General features: G+C 42.5%; 2 protein-coding genes across 4 annotated transcripts; both read left to right on the forward strand.

Moving 5' to 3' along the window:
- Positions 1-1,777: 1,777 nt before the first annotated feature.
- Positions 1,778-16,160, forward strand: LOC130187998 (interleukin-21 receptor-like). Of its 3 annotated transcripts, none has more exons than XM_056406021.1 (11): positions 1,778-1,916; positions 6,270-6,363; positions 7,450-8,714; positions 10,112-10,200; positions 10,872-10,992; positions 11,798-11,961; positions 13,073-13,221; positions 13,310-13,481; positions 14,240-14,339; positions 14,427-14,511; positions 15,295-16,160. In XM_056406021.1, exons 4-11 carry the CDS (start codon positions 10,116-10,118, stop codon positions 15,814-15,816), a joined length of 1,398 nt encoding a protein of 465 aa, XP_056261996.1. In that variant the 5' UTR covers positions 1,778-1,916; positions 6,270-6,363; positions 7,450-8,714; positions 10,112-10,115; the 3' UTR covers positions 15,817-16,160. The 3 variants fall into 3 exon arrangements, with proteins under 3 accessions (XP_056261996.1, XP_056261997.1, XP_056261998.1); XM_056406022.1 differs by having other exon boundaries at positions 7,450-8,461; positions 8,645-10,200; XM_056406023.1 differs by lacking the exons at positions 1,778-1,916; positions 6,270-6,363 and having other exon boundaries at positions 7,407-8,714.
- Positions 16,161-17,167: 1,007 nt separating this feature from the next.
- On the forward strand, positions 17,168-20,074 carry LOC130212933 (uncharacterized). Its single transcript, XM_056444248.1, has 4 exons — positions 17,168-17,788; positions 18,392-18,682; positions 18,870-18,960; positions 19,075-20,074. Exons 1-4 carry the CDS (start codon positions 17,416-17,418, stop codon positions 19,733-19,735), a joined length of 1,416 nt encoding a protein of 471 aa, XP_056300223.1. The 5' UTR covers positions 17,168-17,415; the 3' UTR covers positions 19,736-20,074.
- Positions 20,075-20,977: the final 903 nt, after the last annotated feature.

Raw genomic sequence — 20,977 nt, forward strand, 5'->3', positions numbered from 1 at the left:
GTCACTCTCGGGGCGCTCTGGGTTTTAAAAAAAAAAATCTCCCCCCCCCCAAGGTCAAGAGGCACCCGGCGACGACAATGGGGGCGAGACTTTGAATGACACGACTAAATCAAAACAGGAAATAAACACTTTATATGGAGATTGCTGAGAGTGGTCCTCTGAGGTCGGCGGTGGTCTTTTTAAAGGTTTTGACCCTGTTTGGGTTGTAAGTCATGTCTTGGTCAAAGTAATGGCCTCCGTTTAAGGCTGAGAGGGGCACCGTGGACAATGAATGGATTAAATCACTCCAGGGGGGCGAAGTCCGGGATTACTGCGGTCCTTAAAGACCCTCACGGCTCTTATGAGGATAATCCACATGTGAGAATTGGTGTTTGGGTCATTGTGTTGCTTCTCATCGAGGAGATGAGGAGAAAACTCACACAAAAAGTCTCCTTTAGGACGATTGAGATAAGGCCATCGAGTTGTTCACACAGAAGAACGAAGGTGCCATCTGGAACCGAAAATGGTTCTTTAGAGTGATGCCAGAGTTCTTCAAATAACCTATAAAGGGTTCTCAAAGAACCTTAGAAACATGGTTCTTCAAGGCACCATTTATGGTTCCACAAAGAACCTTTCAAACCAGGCTTCTCTAAAGAACCATGTCCTCAAAGAGTTCTTCAAAGAACCTATAAAGGAGTCTTAAATGGGGTAGGAGGTAGTTCATCTAGGGGGGAGGAGGTAGTTCCTCTAGAGGGGTAGGAGGTGGTTCCTCTAGGGGGTATGAGGTAGTTCATCTAGAGGGGTAGAAGGTAGTTCCTCTAGGGTAGGAGGTAGTTCCTCTAGAGGGGTAGGATGTGGTTCATCTAGGGGGGTAGGAGGTAGTTCCTCTAGAGGGGTAGGATGTGGTTCATCTATTGGGGGGGTAGGAGTTGGTTCATCTAGGGGGTAGGAGGTGGTTCATCTAGAGGGGTAGGAGGTAGTTCATCTAGAGGGTAGGAGGTAGTTCCTCTATGGGGGGGGTAGGAGGTAGTTCCTCTCGAGGGGTAGGAGGTGGTTCATCTATGGGGGGGGGGGGGGGTAGGAGTTGGTTCATCTAGGGTAGGAGGTGGTTCATCTAGGGGGTAGGAGGTAGTTCCTCTAGAGGGGTAGGAGGTGGTTCATCTAGGGTAGGAGGTAGTTCCTCTAGAGGGGTAGGAGGTAGTTCCTCTAGAGGGGTAGGAGGTGGTTCATCTATGGGGGGGGGGGGGTAGGAGGTGGTTCATCTAGGGGGTAGGAGGTGGTTCATCTATGGGGGGGGGGGTAGGAGGTGGTTCATCTAGGGGGTAGGAGGTAGTTCCTGCGTTGCCTTTTCGCCTGCTCCATCTCCATCCTCTCTGCTGCGCTCCTCCTCTCATTCCTTCCATCTCTCCCTGCCCTCCCTCATTACCTCTCTGCCCCCCCCCCCCTCCCCCACCTCAGCACAAGGCTGTCAGAGAGTTTTAGGGATCCGGTGAGCTGTGAAATCGCACAAATTGCTGTTGCTTTGCGTCTGGTCCAGCAACAGAGGGGGGAGAGAGACATAGAGAGAGGGAGAGAGAGAGAGAGAGATTTTATGCTTCACCACTTCTGAACCTGGATCCCCCCCTCCCTTCCACCCTCCCCCCACCCTCCTTTACTGGCCCTTCCTCCCTTTATTCACTCAGACATGGACAAGCACACGCACAGCTGCAAGACTGCATATCTACCCACTACAACCCAAACACCCCCCCCCCCCCACATACACACACACACACACAGATGAGTACAAGGCAGCGGTCTATGGACTGAGGAGGGCGGTGAAGGAAGCCAAGAGGAGGTACCGAGACAGAGTGGAATCACAGATGGAGCAGCGCGACACCAGGCGCCTATGGCAGGGGCTACGGACTATCACAGACTACCAGAGCAGACCCCGCGCTATGGTGAGTGCAGACGCATCCCTAGCGGACGACCTGAACTCATTTTATGCACGGTTTGAGGCTAGCAACAACAGCGCTAGCTCGCCGGCTAACAACAACACCGTTAGCGTAGCCGAGGTGAGTTCTACCGCTGGGGATGAACACACACTCTCTGTGACCGAGCACAGTGTGAGGAGGGCTCTGTTGAGGGTGAACACCAGGAAAGCTGCAGGTCCAGATGGCATATCTGGGCGAGTACTGAAGACCTGTGCTAATCAGCTAGCTCCAGTGTTCACCACAATATTCAACCTCTCCCTGGCTGAGTCCGTGGTCCCCGCCTGCTTCAAGAGATCCACTATTGTCCCTGTGCCCAAGAATGCTTCTCCAGCATGTATGAATGACTACCGACCGTGGCCCTCACCTCGGTGGTCATGAAATGCTTTGAGAGGCTGATAAAGGACTACATCTGCGCCTTCCTCCCTTCCTCCATGGACCCGCTGCAGTTTGCTTATCGCCCAAACAGATCCACAGATGATGCTGTCTCCCAGGTACTGCACACCACACTCTCTCATCTGGACAGCCAGAGGGGGCTATGTGAGACTGCTGTTCATTGATTATAGTTCAGCTTTCAACACCATAGTCCCTCCAGACTGGCCGGCAAGCTGATTGAGCTGGGACTGAACACCCCTGTGTGCTTGGATCCTGGACTTCCTGACCGCCAGGCCACAGGTGGTCAGGGTGGGCAGACACACCTCCAAATCCCTCACCCTGAACACAGGATCCCCAAGGGTTGCGTCCTCAGCCCCCTACTGTACTCCCTGTACACACATGACTGTGTGGCCAGGTTCAGCTCCAACACCATCATCAAGTTTGCGGATGACACAGTGGTGGTGGGCCTGATCTCCGACAACGACGAGAAGGCCTACCTGGAGGAAGTTGCTGATCTGTCACTCTGGTGCCAGGACAACAGCCTCATCATGAATGTCACCAAAACTAAGGAGCTGATTGTGGACTTTAGGAGGGTACAACAACAGAGGACGTACTCACCACTGGGGATTAACGGACTACTGTGGAGAGGGTGAGCGGGTATAAATACCTGGGAGTCCACATCACCGAGGATCTGACATGGTCAACGAACACAGACACTCTGGTGAGAAAGGCAAGGCAGCGCCTCTACCACCTCAGGCAGCTGAGGAAATTTAAAGTTTCCCAGAGGATCCTTCAGTCCTTCTACTCTGGAGCTGTAGAGAGCGTCCTGACAGGAAGCATCACAGCCTGGTTTGGCAACTGCTCCGCTCAGGACAGGAAGGCTCTGCAGAGAGTAGTGCGTTCGGCTGAACGCACTATTGGAACTACACTCCCCACCCTGCAGGACTTGTACACCAGGAGGTGCAGAACCAGAGCCGGCAGGATCATGAAGGATCCTCACCACCCCAACAACAGACTGTTTCAGCTGCTGCGGTCAGGCAGGCGCCTCCGTAGTCACGCTGCAAGAACAGAGAGACTGAGACGGAGTTTCTTTCCTCAGGCCATCAGGATTGTGAACTCCGACCTCACCAGGACCCCCACATAGACCCACACAACTGCCCCTCTTAGGCACACACACACACACACACACACACACTTACTGTAAATATTGTGTTGTTTTTTATTGTAAATAGTGTGTACTTGTTGCCCTTGCACATTCCTGCTGAGCATTGCCACTTTCATTTCACTGCACACCCTGTGTGTGTATGTGACAAATAAAACATCTTGAATCTTGAAAAGTCAACTCCCCCCCCCCCCCACCTCTGAACATGTGAGCACCGCCCTCGCCCACCCTCGCGGTGAGGACACATCCACCACTTTGCCTCGGTGTGCGGGTCACTTCACACAACAACTCCACGAGAGCCTGCAGCCCTCCAGGGGCACGGAGCCCCCCCTCTCACCCTGACCCCCCCACACACACACACACACACACACACCAACGCCGGCAGGAAGGCCCTCTGAGAAATGCCAGAAACTGGCGAAAGGTCACAAGCGTACAAGTTGTAACTGTCTTTACACTCTTTAGTATAAATGCTTCCTTAATTAATTTTTTGAACGTTCTGTTGTTCAACAAAAAGCCGCCTGGTGGATTATTACAGAAATTCTAGAGGGAACCGCCGTGTCGTCTACTGCAGGAGCACAGTGCTCAAGTATTCTTGCATTTATATTTATATTTTTTCTTTGCACAGAAAATCATGTTTTAATTAATGTGTACAGACTGTGGCATGCATGGGGAATTCTCCCAACAATAACAACATCAACAACAACAACTGGACTTTATTGGTGGTGTATAATATAAAGTTAACTTCACGTGGGGCTCATGAATAAATGAAATGAGATAATATCACAGATGAACTGAGGCTGGAGAACGTAGTGGTGACTGAGTGTTTACAGGTCATTCACCCACACATACATCTGCAGTCCCTGGTTAATAATAATAATAATAATAATAATAATAATAGTGGTACAGGGTCAACAGCATTGATGCAACAAAAAACTAAAGAGAGAAGAAAGAGAGTAACTTTTATATATGTGCAAGCAGACTTTATCTGTACATCACGCTGTCGCTTTAAGTGAAGCAGAACAACCTCTACTGCCCTCCAGTGGAGCAACTACTGTACTGCACTCGAAGAAAACAAATGAAGAAATAAATAAATATTTATATATATATCATTATAGATATCTCTCACAATATTTTAACGAGCCATATATATTTATTTATATATATGTATTTATATATATATTTCAGCCGATCAAAGTGACATGATACGCTGCTGTCTCATGAGACAAACAAAGCCTCCTCAGAGACCGGCGACATTCTCTGTCAACACAGAATTAAATCTTAAATTCACATCTGCAGTAAATCAGTGGAAATAAACATCGCGGAAAATCAAATTAAAATGTGTTCGGCAGCCGGTTCACATTTCATCCACTTCGCAGCTTCTGCCTTTTTCTGCTTCTATTCGTCCTCAACTGAAAGTAATCAACCAGAAGTATAACTTTCCTTATTGCATATGGATTATGAGCCACAGAGAATGGGTCAGTCTGAGAATAATGTGAACAGATAAGAGTCAGCTGAAATAATGGTTTCACCAATTTATGAAACAATATGATTTTCTCTTCAACAGCAAAACGATCCAACCGGGAATTCCACCATTTTCTCAAGATAATTTTCGAGAATCTTTTCTGTGATCATCTTTTACATGCTCAGAAATTCTGACAAATGAGTCCTAGCATAACACAAACACAGTTACTGCACTTCACTTTATTGTAAAAATTACAATAACAATTTGCTGCTGTCGGCACATATTTGATCCTCTTTGTCTCCCTGACGGGGACGAATGGACTCTGGTTTAAATTAATTTTAAAAATCGTTAATATTTTAACCAATTTTTTAATTCAGATTAAAGAAAAATTAAATAACAAAATAATTAGAATAATTATAAGTTAAAATAAAATATTTTTATTAATTCAAATAAAAAGATAAAATAAATATTTTTTTCAATAATAAAATCAAGAACATTTAAAAATGTAAAGGTTTGAAGAAAAAAAGAAAAGAAACAATTCTAATAAAAATAAATTAAACTAAATTAAACTAAATAAATAAATACAAAGTAAAAAGATAATTCCCCCACCCTGAAGAGAAAATTAATGAATAAAAAAGTTGGTGAGTAGGATGATGACACAGCACAGATACCTCTGACACAATGCATCATTCAGAGCTGACTGAGCCAACTATTATCATTATACAAATCTTAATAAATAAATGTGCAAATCATATTAAATAATATAAGGTTAAATGTAACTTAATCTACATTCAGTGCGCAGAATTAAATGAAATCAAGTAAAAGTCCAAAGGTCAGCGGCGCGTTGCCTTCCAGTAAACGGTTATCAGAGCTGCTCGCCACTTCCATCTCCACACTATCCGGGCATCGCCTCCCACGGAGACAGGAACCGCTGCCGCGCTGCACGTGCGGCGGCACTTTGCAGTGAAGCGGCGAGCAGAGACAGGAAGTCCTGCAGAGCGTCGGCGTGAGAGCTGACAACACAAAGAACACCCTCTCAGAGAAGTGCTTCTCCCGGTTGGCTTGTGGTGCTGCTTCATTGCATTGTGTCATGCTCTGCGGGCCTTGTATCAATACTATTATATCAATGATGGGATAGACAAATTAATAGAAACGCCTCAACAGCACCACGAACTGCAGCCTTTCAAAATGACCATGAAGTCGACAAACATTATAACCTCCATGATGATGATGATGAAAACTAACACTGCACATTAGCACGTAGTTGCCTGTGTGACTCAGTGATTCAGTTGAATAACAGATTTTTATTTCATATTCATTTCAGGTGTTGGCAGCAAAAACTCCAGCGCATCGTCTCCATCCCCAAGGCGGAGGAGTTCTTCAAGCGCCTCCACCTCAGATACGGAGGGAACTTCAAGGTAAGACTGAAACCAACTTTGGGCCTTACGTGTAATTTCCAAAGCAGCCACCAGGTGTTGCCCAGGTGGGGGCGAACGGTTAATGGGACTTTCCCATGACGTCACATTCAAGGGCCTTCAGGATGTGAATGACTCAGTGTGCAGGTGCTTTGTGTGTGTGTCTGTGTGTATGTGTGTGTGTGTGTGTACCTCTGGTATACAGATCGCTCGTGCATCCTTGTGTCAGGCTTTTTTTTAAAGCATGTTTTTGTTCTTGTGATTATTTTTTCCATATCCTTTATTATATTTATATTGGTATTACACTTATTTAAAAATCCACAAACATGAATAACCATTTCAACCAACCTGGTAGCTTGAGATCTGTGTGCAGTTGCACATGCTGGTGGGCAGGGTGCGCTGCTGCTGCAAAGACCATAGAGATGAGGAAACGGATGTTCTTTATGGAGGACAGAAAATGATGCTTAAATAAATGTATAAATGAATAAATAAATACAGGAATAAATACATTTAAGTTATACATAAACAGGACTTTATTTATTTATTCCTGTATTTATTCATGCATTTATTTATTTATTTATACTTAATACTGCAATTAAAGTTTACTTTAGACAGAACTTTAAATGCTCTCCATCTATGAGATTTATTCCCCCGTGTTTCGTCTTTAATATGTTGAAATATTCCAAAAGTCAGTTTTCCAGCAGTTCCCACATCATAAAGAGTATTTATTTAATGAAATATATGTATAGTGGGAATATTGAACTTTCAGACTCATCAAACTAGATTTTAATCCTTAATTATTTCAGTTTACAAATGCCGCACATGCAACCGCCTAAATTACATCATTTTGAATGTGGTGCAAAAAAAATAGGTGAGAGTGAAACAAGCATGCCTGTTGTGTGTGTGTGTGTGTGTGTGTGTGTGTGTGTGTGTGTGTGTGTGTGTGTGTGTGTGTGTGTGTGTGTGTGTGTGTGTGTGTGTGTGTGTGTGTGTGTGTGTGTGTGTGTGTGTAGCTTTGTGACAGGCGAAGTGTATTCCTTGTTCCTCTCTCTGGGTTTTTGTTTTTTGTTCTTTGTATTACATCTACAGGATCTCTGCGACCGACCGGGCCGTGTCTCTGTTGTGAAGCGTTGTTCTCCTCGACTGTATCTCACCCTCGTGGTGCAGACTGCTCACGCTTCCTCGCGGATCGGAGACGATTCGGTGATGCTGATGAGCTCTGAGCCTCAGGATGTGGTGGCCTCTGCATGAAGAAACAGATTTATTCTTATCTGGCCTGCTGAAGGTTCAGATTTCAGTAGCGTGATATCAAAATTATGCAACAGTTCGTGTGATTTGAGCACAAAACATAGAAAAAGAGGCTGAATCCTTGCTGAAAATCATTGTATTTAATGGCTAATATATCAATGTACTGAATGCACCCTTTACTTTAGTGTCATGTATATACACTACGTTCAAAGGTTTGGGGTCACGCAGACAATTTGGTGTTTTCCATGAAAACTCACACTTTAATTTATCAAATGAATATAAAATATAATCAAGACATTGACAAGGTTAGAAATAATGATTTTTATTGTAAATATTAATGTTGTTCTTCAAACTTGTGGCTCAAAGGAAGGCCAGTTTTATAGCTTCTCTCACCAGCAAATTCATAGTTTTTGATATCGGGCTATACAAAATAAACTGAATTGAATACAGTGGTGTTTTAATCGTACATCAAACTCTGTGCAAGAATGCAAATAAGCAACTGTTACTCTGAGTATGTTTTGGCCTTCGTTGACATGTATGTGGCCGCTCTGCTGCAGGAGTGGGTGAAGCCGGTATTCAGCGAGTTGGACGACCCGAGGACCGACCCGCGAGCTCAGACGATGAGCGGGAGGCCGCGCGGCGTCCTTCAATGGAACGACGAGAAGTTCTTCTGGAGGATTGTCTTTGTCTTTTCGTCACTGTATGTGCAGCTTCACGCTCTCGTGGTGATGCACACGGCGTGAGCGCGTCCTGTCGCAGCAGCAGGCCTTATCAAGATGTCAGATGTCTGTTTTCAGAGCCCATGCATTTTCTCAGTAACCAGTGAAACTGTCCATCCTGTTGCAACTTTAAGGTATAAAGAGCATACTGGGAGGACATGTTGTATCATCTGCACACGCCAGAAAACAATTTATATTAACCAACACCAATCTGTTATTAATTAATCATAAATAAAGGTTTTTGACAACTTTAAATAAGTAAATGACATCGATATTTGTGTAATTGCCCCACAAATACAGCTTTATTATTATTATAGGCTACTAGCAGAGAACCGACAATGGCGACACCAACCGAGTCTCTTGAGGACAGACCGGGAATCATTAACGGTGAGTTTACAATGTAACGGCACAAAAGAGTGATGTCAGCTAACTAGCGAACTAACTTTGTGAACCAGCGAGCTAACTTAGTTAGTGTTAACTAGCAAACTAACTTTATTAACTCGCAAACTAACTTTGTTCGCGTTAACTAGCTCGCTAACTTCGTTAGTGTTAACTAGCTAGCTAACTTTGTTAGTGTGAACTAGCGAGCTAACTTCAATTATGTTGGCTCTTTGTAGCAGACAGGGACATTATTACATTTAAATAATACCTTATTTACAAACGATTTACAAACAGATGGAAAGTTAGACCATAAATAATGAACTTAACCCTTGTGTTGCCTTTGGGTCATTTTGACCCGATTCAATGTTTCACCCTCCTGTTACCTTTATATTTACTAACATATTTTACCCTTTGGGTTCAATTTGACGCCAGCAATTAAAACCTCCAGAAAATTATTAGAATTAATATTGTTTTCCAAGTTTAAGTGTGAGGCACTTTATGTTTGTTTGTTGACTACCGAAAGAACACCGACATTAAACATTGAATTGGGTCAAATTAATCCTAAGGCGGGGGGAGGGTGTAATATTGATTCGGGTCAAAATGACCCGAAGGCAACACAAGGGTTAAAGAGCTTAATAAACAGAATGATCTTCAGTCCTAAATGAACGCTCCGGCACTAAAGCGGAAAACGAATCAAAAGAAGGTCAAAGAAAGAGAAAAAATATACAGTGACGGATAAAGTCTGACTTCCTGTGATGTAACCTGTGATAAGTTAAACCTCAGCTCCATGGCTCACTCGCGGAGACGTGAGCAGCACCAGGAGAGCCCGAGGTAACAGCTCTTCATACACACACGCACACTGACAAATAACGGTTCTTAATGGTTCTTTAAATGGCTTTGTGGTTCTACGAAGAACCATCACCTTCTGAAGAACCTTTGATTCGTTTGAGACACCTTTATAGGTTCTTTGAAGAACTATTTAAGGACTTGGTTCTTTAGAGAACCCTGGTTTGGAAGGTTCTTTGAGGAACCAGAAATGGTGCCTTAAAGAAACATGTTTTAAAGGTTCTTTGAGACACCTTTATAGGTTCTTTGAAGAACTCTTTAATGAAATAGTTCTTTAAAGAACCCTGGTTTGAAAGGTTCTTTGAGGAACCATTAATGGTTATTCTATTGCATCGCTCTGAAGAACCGTTTTTGGTTCCAGATGGCACCTTCATTGTTCTGTGTGGCAACTAAATATTTTTTTGTCTTTTTCTTTAAAATAATGTAAACTTGAGGAACATTATCATATTTCTGATGGTGTAATGTGCATATCGATAATCTGACGTGGGCTGGACTGATACATGTCCAGTGTGACAGAAGCAGCTGATGTAATACAGATGTTTCCTCCGTGTCCTCAGTGTGATGCTCGTATCCATGGAGACGAGTCTGCAGCTCCTGTTGGTGTGTTGCTGCTGCAGCGTCGAGGCGGCGGCCGGCGGCATCACAGGTACGGCTCACAGTACGGTCATGGAAAACCTGGAAAAATCAAGGAATTTTAAAATGGTTATTTTCCAGGCCTGGAAAAAAATCCTGGGGAAAAAAATACGAAAAGCTTTGAAAAAGTCATGTTATATCCGTATGTTCATTTACGCTGAGTTTAAAATAATTAATATGCTTTTAAAACAATGACGCTCAAAATATCAGCCGGCAAACGCTCTCTTCATAATCGCAGCGCAAATTTTTTCCGCGCTGCAAGTGAACGCACCTTAACTGAAAAGACATAAATGTTTATTCTTTTAATATAAACTATTGTCTCTCATTCATTAGAGTCATTTAAGGTTATTTACTGTAAGCTTTGGAATCCTCATTGTTAGTTTAAATACAACATGTTCTCACTTTTTCATGTTTGCACTGAGATTTCACTAAATGTTTGGTCATGTAAATTTGGTTTAAAGTCCTGGACACCGGTTGGTCACCATGTGGATGACCCCTGTTCATGTGGTTGAGTTATTTCCTTTAGTGTGATTAATTCTGTAAATATCTAATGATGTATTATCTAATAAAATAACTTAATGCTTAAGTTCAGGATCTCGATATTTCGTCCGTTCATTCTGTCTTTGCATCAATTTAAATGTGTTTTCTGGTCGTGGTTGTTCTGATGTTTCCTCTCGCTGCCAGTTGGTGGATATTCGTGTGTGAGTGCTTACTGGGACTCGGTCACCTGTGTGCTGAACATCACCGGTCATCCCGTCGGACAGTTCAACACCAGCTACAGCCTGACATTCATGGAGTCAGAAGGGTAAGTTAACTTCTTGCATATATATATATATTTATATATATATATCGACAGTGGGTACGAAAAGTATTCAGACCCCTTTACAATGTTCGCTCTTTGTTTCATTTCAGCCATTTGCTAAAATCTAAAAAGTTCATTTTATTTCTCATTAATGTTCACACAGCACCCCATCTGGACAGAAAAAAACAGAAATATAGAATTTTTGCTAATTTATTAAAAAAGAAAAACTGAAAAATCACATGGTCAAAAAATGGTTGAAAAGTTTGGGGTCACTGACAAAATGTCCTCATTTTTCAAAGTAAAGCTGTTTTATTTAATGAATATAACATTAAATTAATCATAAATACTCTCTCTACATAGTTAATGTGTAACTGACTATTCACTGGTGTGTAATGAAGTCTCTACAGAGGTGTGTTGATGCCCATCTCCAGTGTTCTAATGGTACATTGTGTTATCACCTTAGAAGACTAGCGGAGGGGTAGAAAACCTGTTAAACCCTTTTTATGTGAGCGCAGCTGAAAACAGTTATGCTGGTGAGAGAATCTATAAAACTGGCCTTCCTTTGAGCCACAAGAAGAACAACATTAATATTTACAATAAAAATCATTATTTATAACCTCGTCAATGTCTTGACTAGATTTTATATTCATTTGATAAATAGAAGTGTGAGTTTTCATGGAAAACAACAAATTGTCTGGGTGACCCCAAACTTTTAACGATAGTGTTCATATATATAATCTTACAGAAACCAGCGTGTTGTGTCGGTGCCACACACAAATGGTAATGTCCTGTGATTTGTGTTTTCAAGCGTCTTCTCCTGTCCGCTCGTGGCGATGGAGCTCAGCTACCGCTGCGTCTGCAAAGTCACGAAGGACTCTGAGAATTTAAGCAACTTTCATCAATATGACATCAAACTTTGTCGTAACTCTGTGTGCCAGAATGTAACACATCTCTTCGAGCCATCGCAGAACAGTAAGCACACAAAGAACAATGAAGATGCCACGTGGAACCAAAAATGGTTCTTCAGAGTGATGCCATAGGAGAACCATTTCTGGTTCCACAAAGAACCTTTCAAACCAGGGTTCTTTAAGAACGTGTCCCATCTGTATTGCCTGTACAAAAAAATCAATAAATATAATTTAGAATTAGAAAAAAAGAAGAAAGTTATAATTGTTAAGAGTTGTTAAAAAAAATTAATAACTATAAATAAACACGAAGAATTAAGAATACAATTGAATACAATTGTCTGATTTATGTTTTCTTTTCATAAATTCTAAGAAAACACTTTGAATCTGTAGACTACTGCCTAATAGTCTTATTATTGTCTAATAGTCTTATTACTACCTAATAGTCTTATTATTGTCTAATAGTCTTATTACTGCCTAATAGTCTTATTATTGTCTAATAGTCTTATTACTACCTAATAGTCGTATTATTGCCTAATAGTCTTATTATTGCCTAATAGTCTTATTATTGTCTAATAGTCTTATTACTACCTAATAGTCGTATTATTGCCTAATAGTCTTATTATTGCCTAATAGTCTTATTATTGTCTAATAGTCTGATTACTACCTAATAGTCTTATTATTGTCTAATAGTCTTATTACTGCCTAATAGTATTATTATTGTCTAATAGTCTTATTACTACCAAATAGTCTTATTATTGCCTAATAGTCTTATTACTGCCTAATAGTCTTATTATTGTCTAATAGTCTTATTACTGCCTAATAGTCGTATTATTGCCTAATAATATTATTATTGCCTTATAGTCGTATTATTGCCGAATAGTCTTATTATTGCCTAATAGTCTTATTATTGTCTAATAGTCTTATTACTGCCTAATAGTCTTATTATTGCCGAATAGTCTTATTATTGCCATTTGTATAATATTTGCTCATATCCTGTCAGCCTAAATAAGTATATTTATTATTTTGAACAAAGTTCGAATGTTATTTCACAAGTTTTAAAAAGTGCCCCGTTTTCTTTTTAATGCTCCTGGATTCCCGTCAGTGGGGAACAACGACCCCGAAATAATGTACATTTCCTCCCCTGGTTGACGTGCTTCATCAATGTGTGTGATCAGTTCAGCCGACGCCACCGCGTCAACCTGAGATCCGAGAAGCACCAGAGACGTTCAACATCACTTGGAGAAGTGGGTACGAAGGTCATCGGTACCTCAAAGGTGACCTTGACTACGAGCTCTTACTTCAGACTCAAAGCACGGGGACCAGAGTAAGACCTCATCGCCACACAACGCCGTCGCCTCGACATGTTTTGCGGACGGCGATCGCTCGTTTAACAGTTCCAACCTTCTCCTCAGATTTCTCGTCTCAAGTCGCTCGAGACGTCCGCTTCCGTTCCAAGGTCACGACTTCCACCGGGCGCCACGCTCTGCATTAAAGTGAGATCCAAACCGAACAACAAGCGGGATTACGGGGGAACCTGGAGCGAGTGGAGTCCATCGACATGCCGGGAAAATAAAGCGGGAAAAGGTAAATGCCACTTTTTTACTTCTTTAAGTATTCTGAAGGCTTCATGTTCTGACACTACCGTTTAAAAGTTTAGGGTCACTTAGAAATGTCCTTATTTTTCAAAGTAAAGCTATTTTTTCCAATAAAGATAACATTAAATAAATCATAAACTCTCTCTGCATAGTTAATGTGTAGATGACTATTCTCTGGTGTTTAGTGAAGTCTCCACAGAGGTGTGTAGAGGCCCATCTCCAGTGTTCTAATGGTACATTGTGTTATCACCTTAGCAGACTAGCGGAGGGGTAGAAAACCCTTGGAAACCCTTTTTATGTGAGCGCAGCTGAAAACAGTGATGCTGCTGAGAGAAGCTATAAAACTGGCCTTCCTTTCAGCCACAAGAAGAACTACATTCATATTTACAATAAAAATCATTATTTATAACCTTATCAATATCTTGACTATATTTTATATTACTTTAGCAATTAATTTGATAAATAAAAGTGAGTTTTCATGGAAAACACCAAATTGTCTGGGTGACCCCAAACTTTTGAAGTCGTGTCCATCTGTAAGCTCTGCTGCACAGTGTCTCCGTGTCATCATGTTGTATATCGTATGAATGACTTGAGTCAGAGGCATAAAGACCTCAAACCCCGCCCCTCTTTTTAAATTTTTTTATTTAACCACTTTCATAGAATATTACTAACAATGAAGCCGCCTGATGTACTCTCTGTCATCTCCGGAGTACGACTCACACATCGTGTCTCATTTCACATCCTCAGAAGATGAAGATAACCGGTTCGTCGTTCTGATCAGATCTCTGGGCCCGGTGTGCGCGGTGGTCGGAGTCACGCTGTTCGTGCTGCGCCGTCCCGCCGTGAGGTAACACACACACACACACACACACACACTCTGTACATTCAGAATCATTGAGACAAAGAGTTCAATGTCATTCGATCTGTACCACAGGATGAAGATAGAAACTCTGTCTCACACGCCGACGCCAGCTCCTTTCTTCCAACCTCTATTTCAACAACACGGAGGAAACCTCCAGGTGAGGCGGCGACGTCGTCTCTCTTCGTCTTTTTGTGTCACTTATTGCACACGACCGCTCAAAAGTTTGGGGTCACCCAGAGAATTCGTTGTTTTCCATGAAAACTCACACTTTTATTGATCAAATGAATATAAAATCTAGTCAAGACATTGACGAGGTTATAAATAATGATTTGTATAGTAAATATTAATGTAGTTCTTCTTGTGGCTCAAAGGAAGGCCAGTTTTAGAGCTTCTCTCACCAGCATAACTGTTTTCAGCTGCGCTCACATACAAAGGGTTTAACAGGTTTTCTACCCCTCCGCTAGTCTTCTAAGGCGATAACACAATGTACCATTAGAACACTGGAGATGGGCCTCTACACACCTCTGTAGAGACTTCATTAACACCAGAGAATAGTCATTTACACATTAACTATGTAGAGAGAATTTATGATTCATTTAATGTTATCTTCATTGATAAAAACAGCTTTACTTCGAAAAATAAGGACATTGTTATGCTGTTTTTCTTTTTCTAAGTGGCCCCAAACTTTTGAACAGTCGTGTATATATATCAGTTTGCCCTGTTTCTTTAAAAAAAATTATTAAAAAATGTGAGTGAAAAAAATATATATATCATCCACAGACCAATAAACTAAAAATAGCTGAAAATATCAGCTACAATCATCCAATTCATCAAAGGTGGATAGCACATGTTAGTAATGCGTTTCTGCACACGTGTGTGTGTGTGTGTTGCGTGTCACGTGTCACGTAACAATGTGTCTCAATGCTTCTGAATTTTGCAGAAATGGCTTTCCCCTCAAGGCAAAATGGAGCTGACATACAAAACTGAGGAGGTCTTGACGGCCGATGCCGTGATCGTTGAGCCCAAACCCGTCACGACGGACCCGGAGGAGAACCGGGCCTTCCACAACCCGACGGTACCACTGGGCTTCACTCAGTGTCAGAGCTCCTATGTAGGTTTACCGGGGGTCCACTGGGCCTCCCCCCCGCCTGTACCGACGGTCTCTCCGGGGGAAACCTCTCACGCTGCCCCCCCTCGCCCCGTCTGGGGCGTCGACGTCGAAGAGGTCGAAGTCGTCTCCGCTCTACCTGCAGATGTGTTCAACACCTGCAGTTCAGACTCCGGCTGCAGCTTCGAGGAGCCGACCCAAAGCCCAGAATGCAGTTCACCAAACCGTCCACCGCCGCCATGTTTCTGTAACGATTACTGCGTTCTGAACAAAACTGCAGGAGGGTTTGCTCCTGTGTTGGTGTCCGGAGGAAGCGGCCCAGGTGTTCCCACGGGTTCCCTGCAAGAGGAATAACAAAATGGTCCCGTCAGTTGGTTTTTGTAGGAATTTAAATCCACTAATCACCATGATTGTATGTTGTATTGCAGGTGAATGGTCCTCAGCAGGGCTGCATTCTCATGTGCTGTGGGTGATGCATTCCATATAGCGCTCTGTATTCAGCCCATGCAGGTTGTGTATGTTTTTATGGCTGGATTAACCCAATGTACCTGAGTACGTCTCTTTTCATGAAGAAAACATATAAATATAACTTCTCTTTTATGCACTGCTGAACATGTTTGTACTTTGCCTTTGTCGAATGCTTGTAAAATATTTCCCCAAAAAACAATCTCAAAATGATTAAAATGCACTGAAAAGAATCAATCTTTCATAATTTGTATGAATAATTTCTATAACTAAGACTCAGGCTGTTTTAAAATAATAAAACGGAAAATAGACTGTCGCCAGTAGATCTACCCGAATCACGTAAATATGTTTTAAGTGCGGTGGAAGTTAAGCCAACAGTAGTAAAGTACAATTCTTAAGTTAAATTTATACACTTTATAGGCCTACTTCTAAATGGGAAATATTTTAGGCTACACTTTTACTCCACTACATTTATTTAGCACAGGTAGTTGGGGTATGAATTTCACAAGGATTTCCTCTTTCTAGGAAGCTTTATCTTGTGACCCTCTGGATGTGGCCTGGCCCCCAACTTGGGAAACACTAGACTATCTAACGGTGTGTAAAGAAGTTAAAACTAGTACCCCGCTATTATCCAAAAAAATACACCAAAAACATGCAGTTCTGCAACCATCCAGTAGATGGCGATAGCGCGCCGGTTTTCGGCTGCTCCACCTCACACAAACACAGAAAGAAGACCATTTTATATATGATATAAGATATTATGCAACAACAAACAACACAATACATTAAGTGTTATCAAATACTATTTCAGTAGTTCTTATAAAATATATATATTATTGATAAAAATATGAGCTCTTTAAAAAAGATTTAAGAAAGTTTAAAGTACTAGACGTCCTGATCCACACTCCGTACCGGTAGGGGGCGGTAAAGCACAACTTCGCTGTTTGCCAACGGCCAATAAACCACAACAAATGAAGTAGAAGAAATAGATATATTTATATAGATATAAATAAATATCTAATATTTATTTATATAGATATAAATAATTATATATTTTTTTATATTTTTATAATTTGTTGTTAAATCAATTTTCCAGTTGGATCTTTTTTTAATGGCCAAGCAATCACCATCCGGACCTATAATGTCGCGGTGTGAGCGGTCCTACGAGCCACCAGGTGGCGCTGTGGCCGCCGGACCGACATCCACTGCCGAAGAAGTAGACGAAGGCAGGAAGCGAATCTGCACTTCTGGTGTAGTAGCTTCACACAGTTAGCTCAAAACAAGTCTGCCTTTCTCTTTTCATTTTTTTTACGCTCGGTCCACATCAGGGAAAAGCTTTGGATCCGTGTGTTAAATGTGACTTTATTGTTTTTGTTTTGTTCGTACAGTGCGTCTGATTGCCAGGCTTTGTCGTCGCTATCTCGGACTGACGCTCTCCACGTAGCTTTTCAACATCAAAACTGTTTGGTGGTCTGTTTGTTTCCCAAGATGAATTTGCTCAAAAACCAAACTTTGCACCCACACCTGCGCGACGAGGAGGCCCTCGTGGTGGAAAACGCCATCCGGTTGGCGATAGACTCGATCGTGAACGTGCTGTACGGCGTCAACAGCGCCCGGACTCACGAGTACCAGCGGACGGTGGCCGACAGGGACCAACAGATCCAGCGGCTGGAGGGCAGCGTCTCGGAGATAGCGCGCGAGTTAAAGGTGCTGCGCCGACAGGGATGCACCTGCGCACTGTTTGGGAAAGAGCACAGCCTCGTGACGTCACAGCCCACGACGGAGGAGAGCGGCTTCGAACCGAGCGGCGTGGACACCGAGACGACAGCCGGGCAGCGGGAGAGCGAGATGAGCGTCTCTCGTACGTAAATACGTCCTCTTTGCTGACGGGTTAATGAGCAAGGAGTGGGAGGCGTGCATGCATATGTGTTTCAAGTAACCTAAATGAACACACGCATTCTCTTTCTGTACTACCACGTGAAAAAAACGCACATCACGTGACACGCATCAACAGAAAGCTGTCTTTTTTGTGTTAATTAATTTATTGGCAGACATGGGATCAATTTGTCAGTGTATGTGTTTTATACACACTCAAAATGTACTAGTACACAAACAGCAACACGGTTAAGATCACAGGTGTCAAAAAAAAGCCCGCCACATCATTTTATGTGGCCCCTGACGCCTTGAAAGACATCATTTAAGAAAACTATCCCGTGCTTTTATTTTGAAGGTTTCAAATTCAATGAATTTATGATATACTATTAAAGAAAATGTCTTATGTACGAAACTTCTACACTCAAATAAACAATAATCAAATGCAAAGAGTTATTTAACAATACGTTCGGGAGTTTCAGTTGCAACCGGCCCTTTAAGGGCAGCCATGATGCGGCCCACGCTGAAAATGAGACCCTCTGTAAAGTTACTATAGCGCTTGACATTTTCTTCTCCCCCTTTCCCTCCACAGTGGGCCTTTTTGCGAGACCCCCCTCGCACGTCTCCTCCCAAAGCCACGAGTCGGCGCTTCTTCCGTCGTCTCCCAGCCAAATGGGTCTGGACCGGTCCGGCGTCTCCGACTCCTCCGGCGCGTCGGAAGAAGCCGGGAACCTGCCGAGGTCTCCCGGCGGCGGCCTCGTCATCAAAGAAGAGCCGTGTGACATCGACACGGTTTTAATCAAGTGGGAGATGAGTGAAGAGAGGTTCAGGGACCTTCAGGAGAGTCCGGGAAGTCTGGACATGGAGAACCCCTGTAAATCAAGTAATGAATACTCACGACATCATGAGGTTATCTCACTGTTCTGTGTTTGCAAACATGGATTTATCAACCATTAAAACTGAGTTTATAATAAAAAAATTATATCTTTTATATATTAATTATATATATATAATATTTATGGCTAAAGGTAGTGGCTAAGAGAGTGTGTGTTCCTTCTCATCCCTTTGAGGAAACCTGGAGCACATGGAGGGAAGAACTTTAAATGAGAACTTCTGTGCAGATCCGAGCGGTTATTACGACCTTCACGAAGAACAACTGAGGTGAGTTCATGTCCCATTTAAAAAAAATATACATATATATTTAACTAGCATGTGCTTGGTGACCTGCATACCTACTCGTCTGTTTGATCCTCTCTGACCTCTTGACCTCCACAGGAGCCAGAAGAAGGGCGCGCCCGTGTCCGAGCAGACGGAGGAGGCTCAGAGACTGAAGCGGGTGGCCTGGCGAGCAGCGTCCCGGCGCTACTACGCCCGAAAAGTCGCCCGGCAACAGGCAAACCCCTCGCAAATGCCTGTCCCCTCGCACTCTGGCCCCGCCCCCTTCCCGTTGCGCTCCGGCCCCAGCCCCTTCCTGTCCCACTCGGGCCCCTTCTCGTCACACTCGTCTCCCTTCTCGTCGTGCTCCGGCCCCGCCCCCTTCCCGTCGCGCTCCGGCCCCGCCCCCTTCCCGTCGCGCTCCGGCCCCGCGCCCTTCTCGTCGCGCCCCGCCCCCTTCCCGTCACGCCCCGCCCACTTCTCCTCACGCCCCGGCCCCTTCCCCCACATGACGGACTCCCGGTACACGCAGCCCGTCTCTTTCGCGGACAAGAAAAGGCGGACGCTGATCTCCGACCTGCCGGAAGCCTCCCAGTCCCTGCAGAGGGAGGCGTGGCGCGCCGCGTCCAAGAGGTACTACGCCCGGAAGAACACGCAGCACCACCAGACCGAGCCCGTGGACTACGAGCGGCTGCTGCAGAACATGGAGCCGCCCGGTGACCCGCTGGAGCCCAACAGAGGAGAATCCCACGGCAACGGCGAAGGGATTATGTGCAGCTGATGGACCGCGACGCTGCGGATGAGCGTTTCACATATTTATGTTTTCATTACGTTGTCTGTACTATTTTTGGGGGGTGAATTTGTGGCGAGTAGTAGATTGGTTTTTAATTTTTAACGTGCAGGCCTGTAGAAAACGCTGACTGCTCATGTATTCTGAGGCAATAAAGCTGTTGTGCAGTCGTTGTTACGCAACAGCCCCTGTGGAGTCCGACCTCCAGCTGCAATCAAGACTTTAATTATATAACTATCAGTTCCACATGGTTTTAAGACTTCAAATTTACATTTTGTTATTTTTTTTCTTTAGGCACATGTTGGATAATAAAGAGAATTTAAATATAAATGCGGTATCGTCTTTCTATTGTCATCGAAAAACCTTCGACGATATAGAAACCCAAGTTTATGACTTTTTACTTTTGAGAAAATATTTGAGATGCTATACTGTGACTTACTATAAAATTACTTTTTATTATTTAATATGACTTATTTCGACATGATTTTTTTCAACTTAATATATAATTACTCAGCGAGCTATAGTATGAGCTATACCATACTTTGACTCATCCACATACAATACTATAACATGACGTTTTTCTACATGCAATATTATAACATTTTATTTTTTGGACATACTATACTATGATTATTTACTTACAATATAATTACTTCATTCGACATAATATACTATGATTTTTTTTTACATACAATATTATAACATTACTTTTTTTAGACATACTATACTATGACTTTTTTTCGACATACTATACTATGACTTTATTTCGACATACTATACTATGATTTTTTTTCGACATACTATGCTATGACTTTTTTCTACATGCAATATTATAACATAAGTAAATTTTTTGGACATGCTATGATTTCTTTTCGACATACTATACTATGATTATTATTTACTTACAATATTATAATAATTACTTCTTTCGACATAATATACTATGATTTTTTTTACATACAATATTATAACATTACTTTTTTCGACATACTATACTATGACTTTTTTTTTACATGCAATATTAAAACATAACATTTTTGGACATGCTATGATTTCTTTTCGACATACTTTTCTATGATTATTATTTACTTACAATATTTTAAGAAATACTTTTATCGACCTATACTATTACTATGTTTTCCACTTACTATACTATGATTTTTTTTTTTACATACTATATTATTACATAATTAAATTCTTTGGAGATGCTATGATTTTTTGGGGACCTACTAT

Source organism: Pseudoliparis swirei, chromosome 22 (genome assembly GCF_029220125.1).
Source record: "Pseudoliparis swirei isolate HS2019 ecotype Mariana Trench chromosome 22, NWPU_hadal_v1, whole genome shotgun sequence".
Classification (NCBI taxonomy): Eukaryota; Metazoa; Chordata; class Actinopteri; order Perciformes; family Liparidae; genus Pseudoliparis; species Pseudoliparis swirei.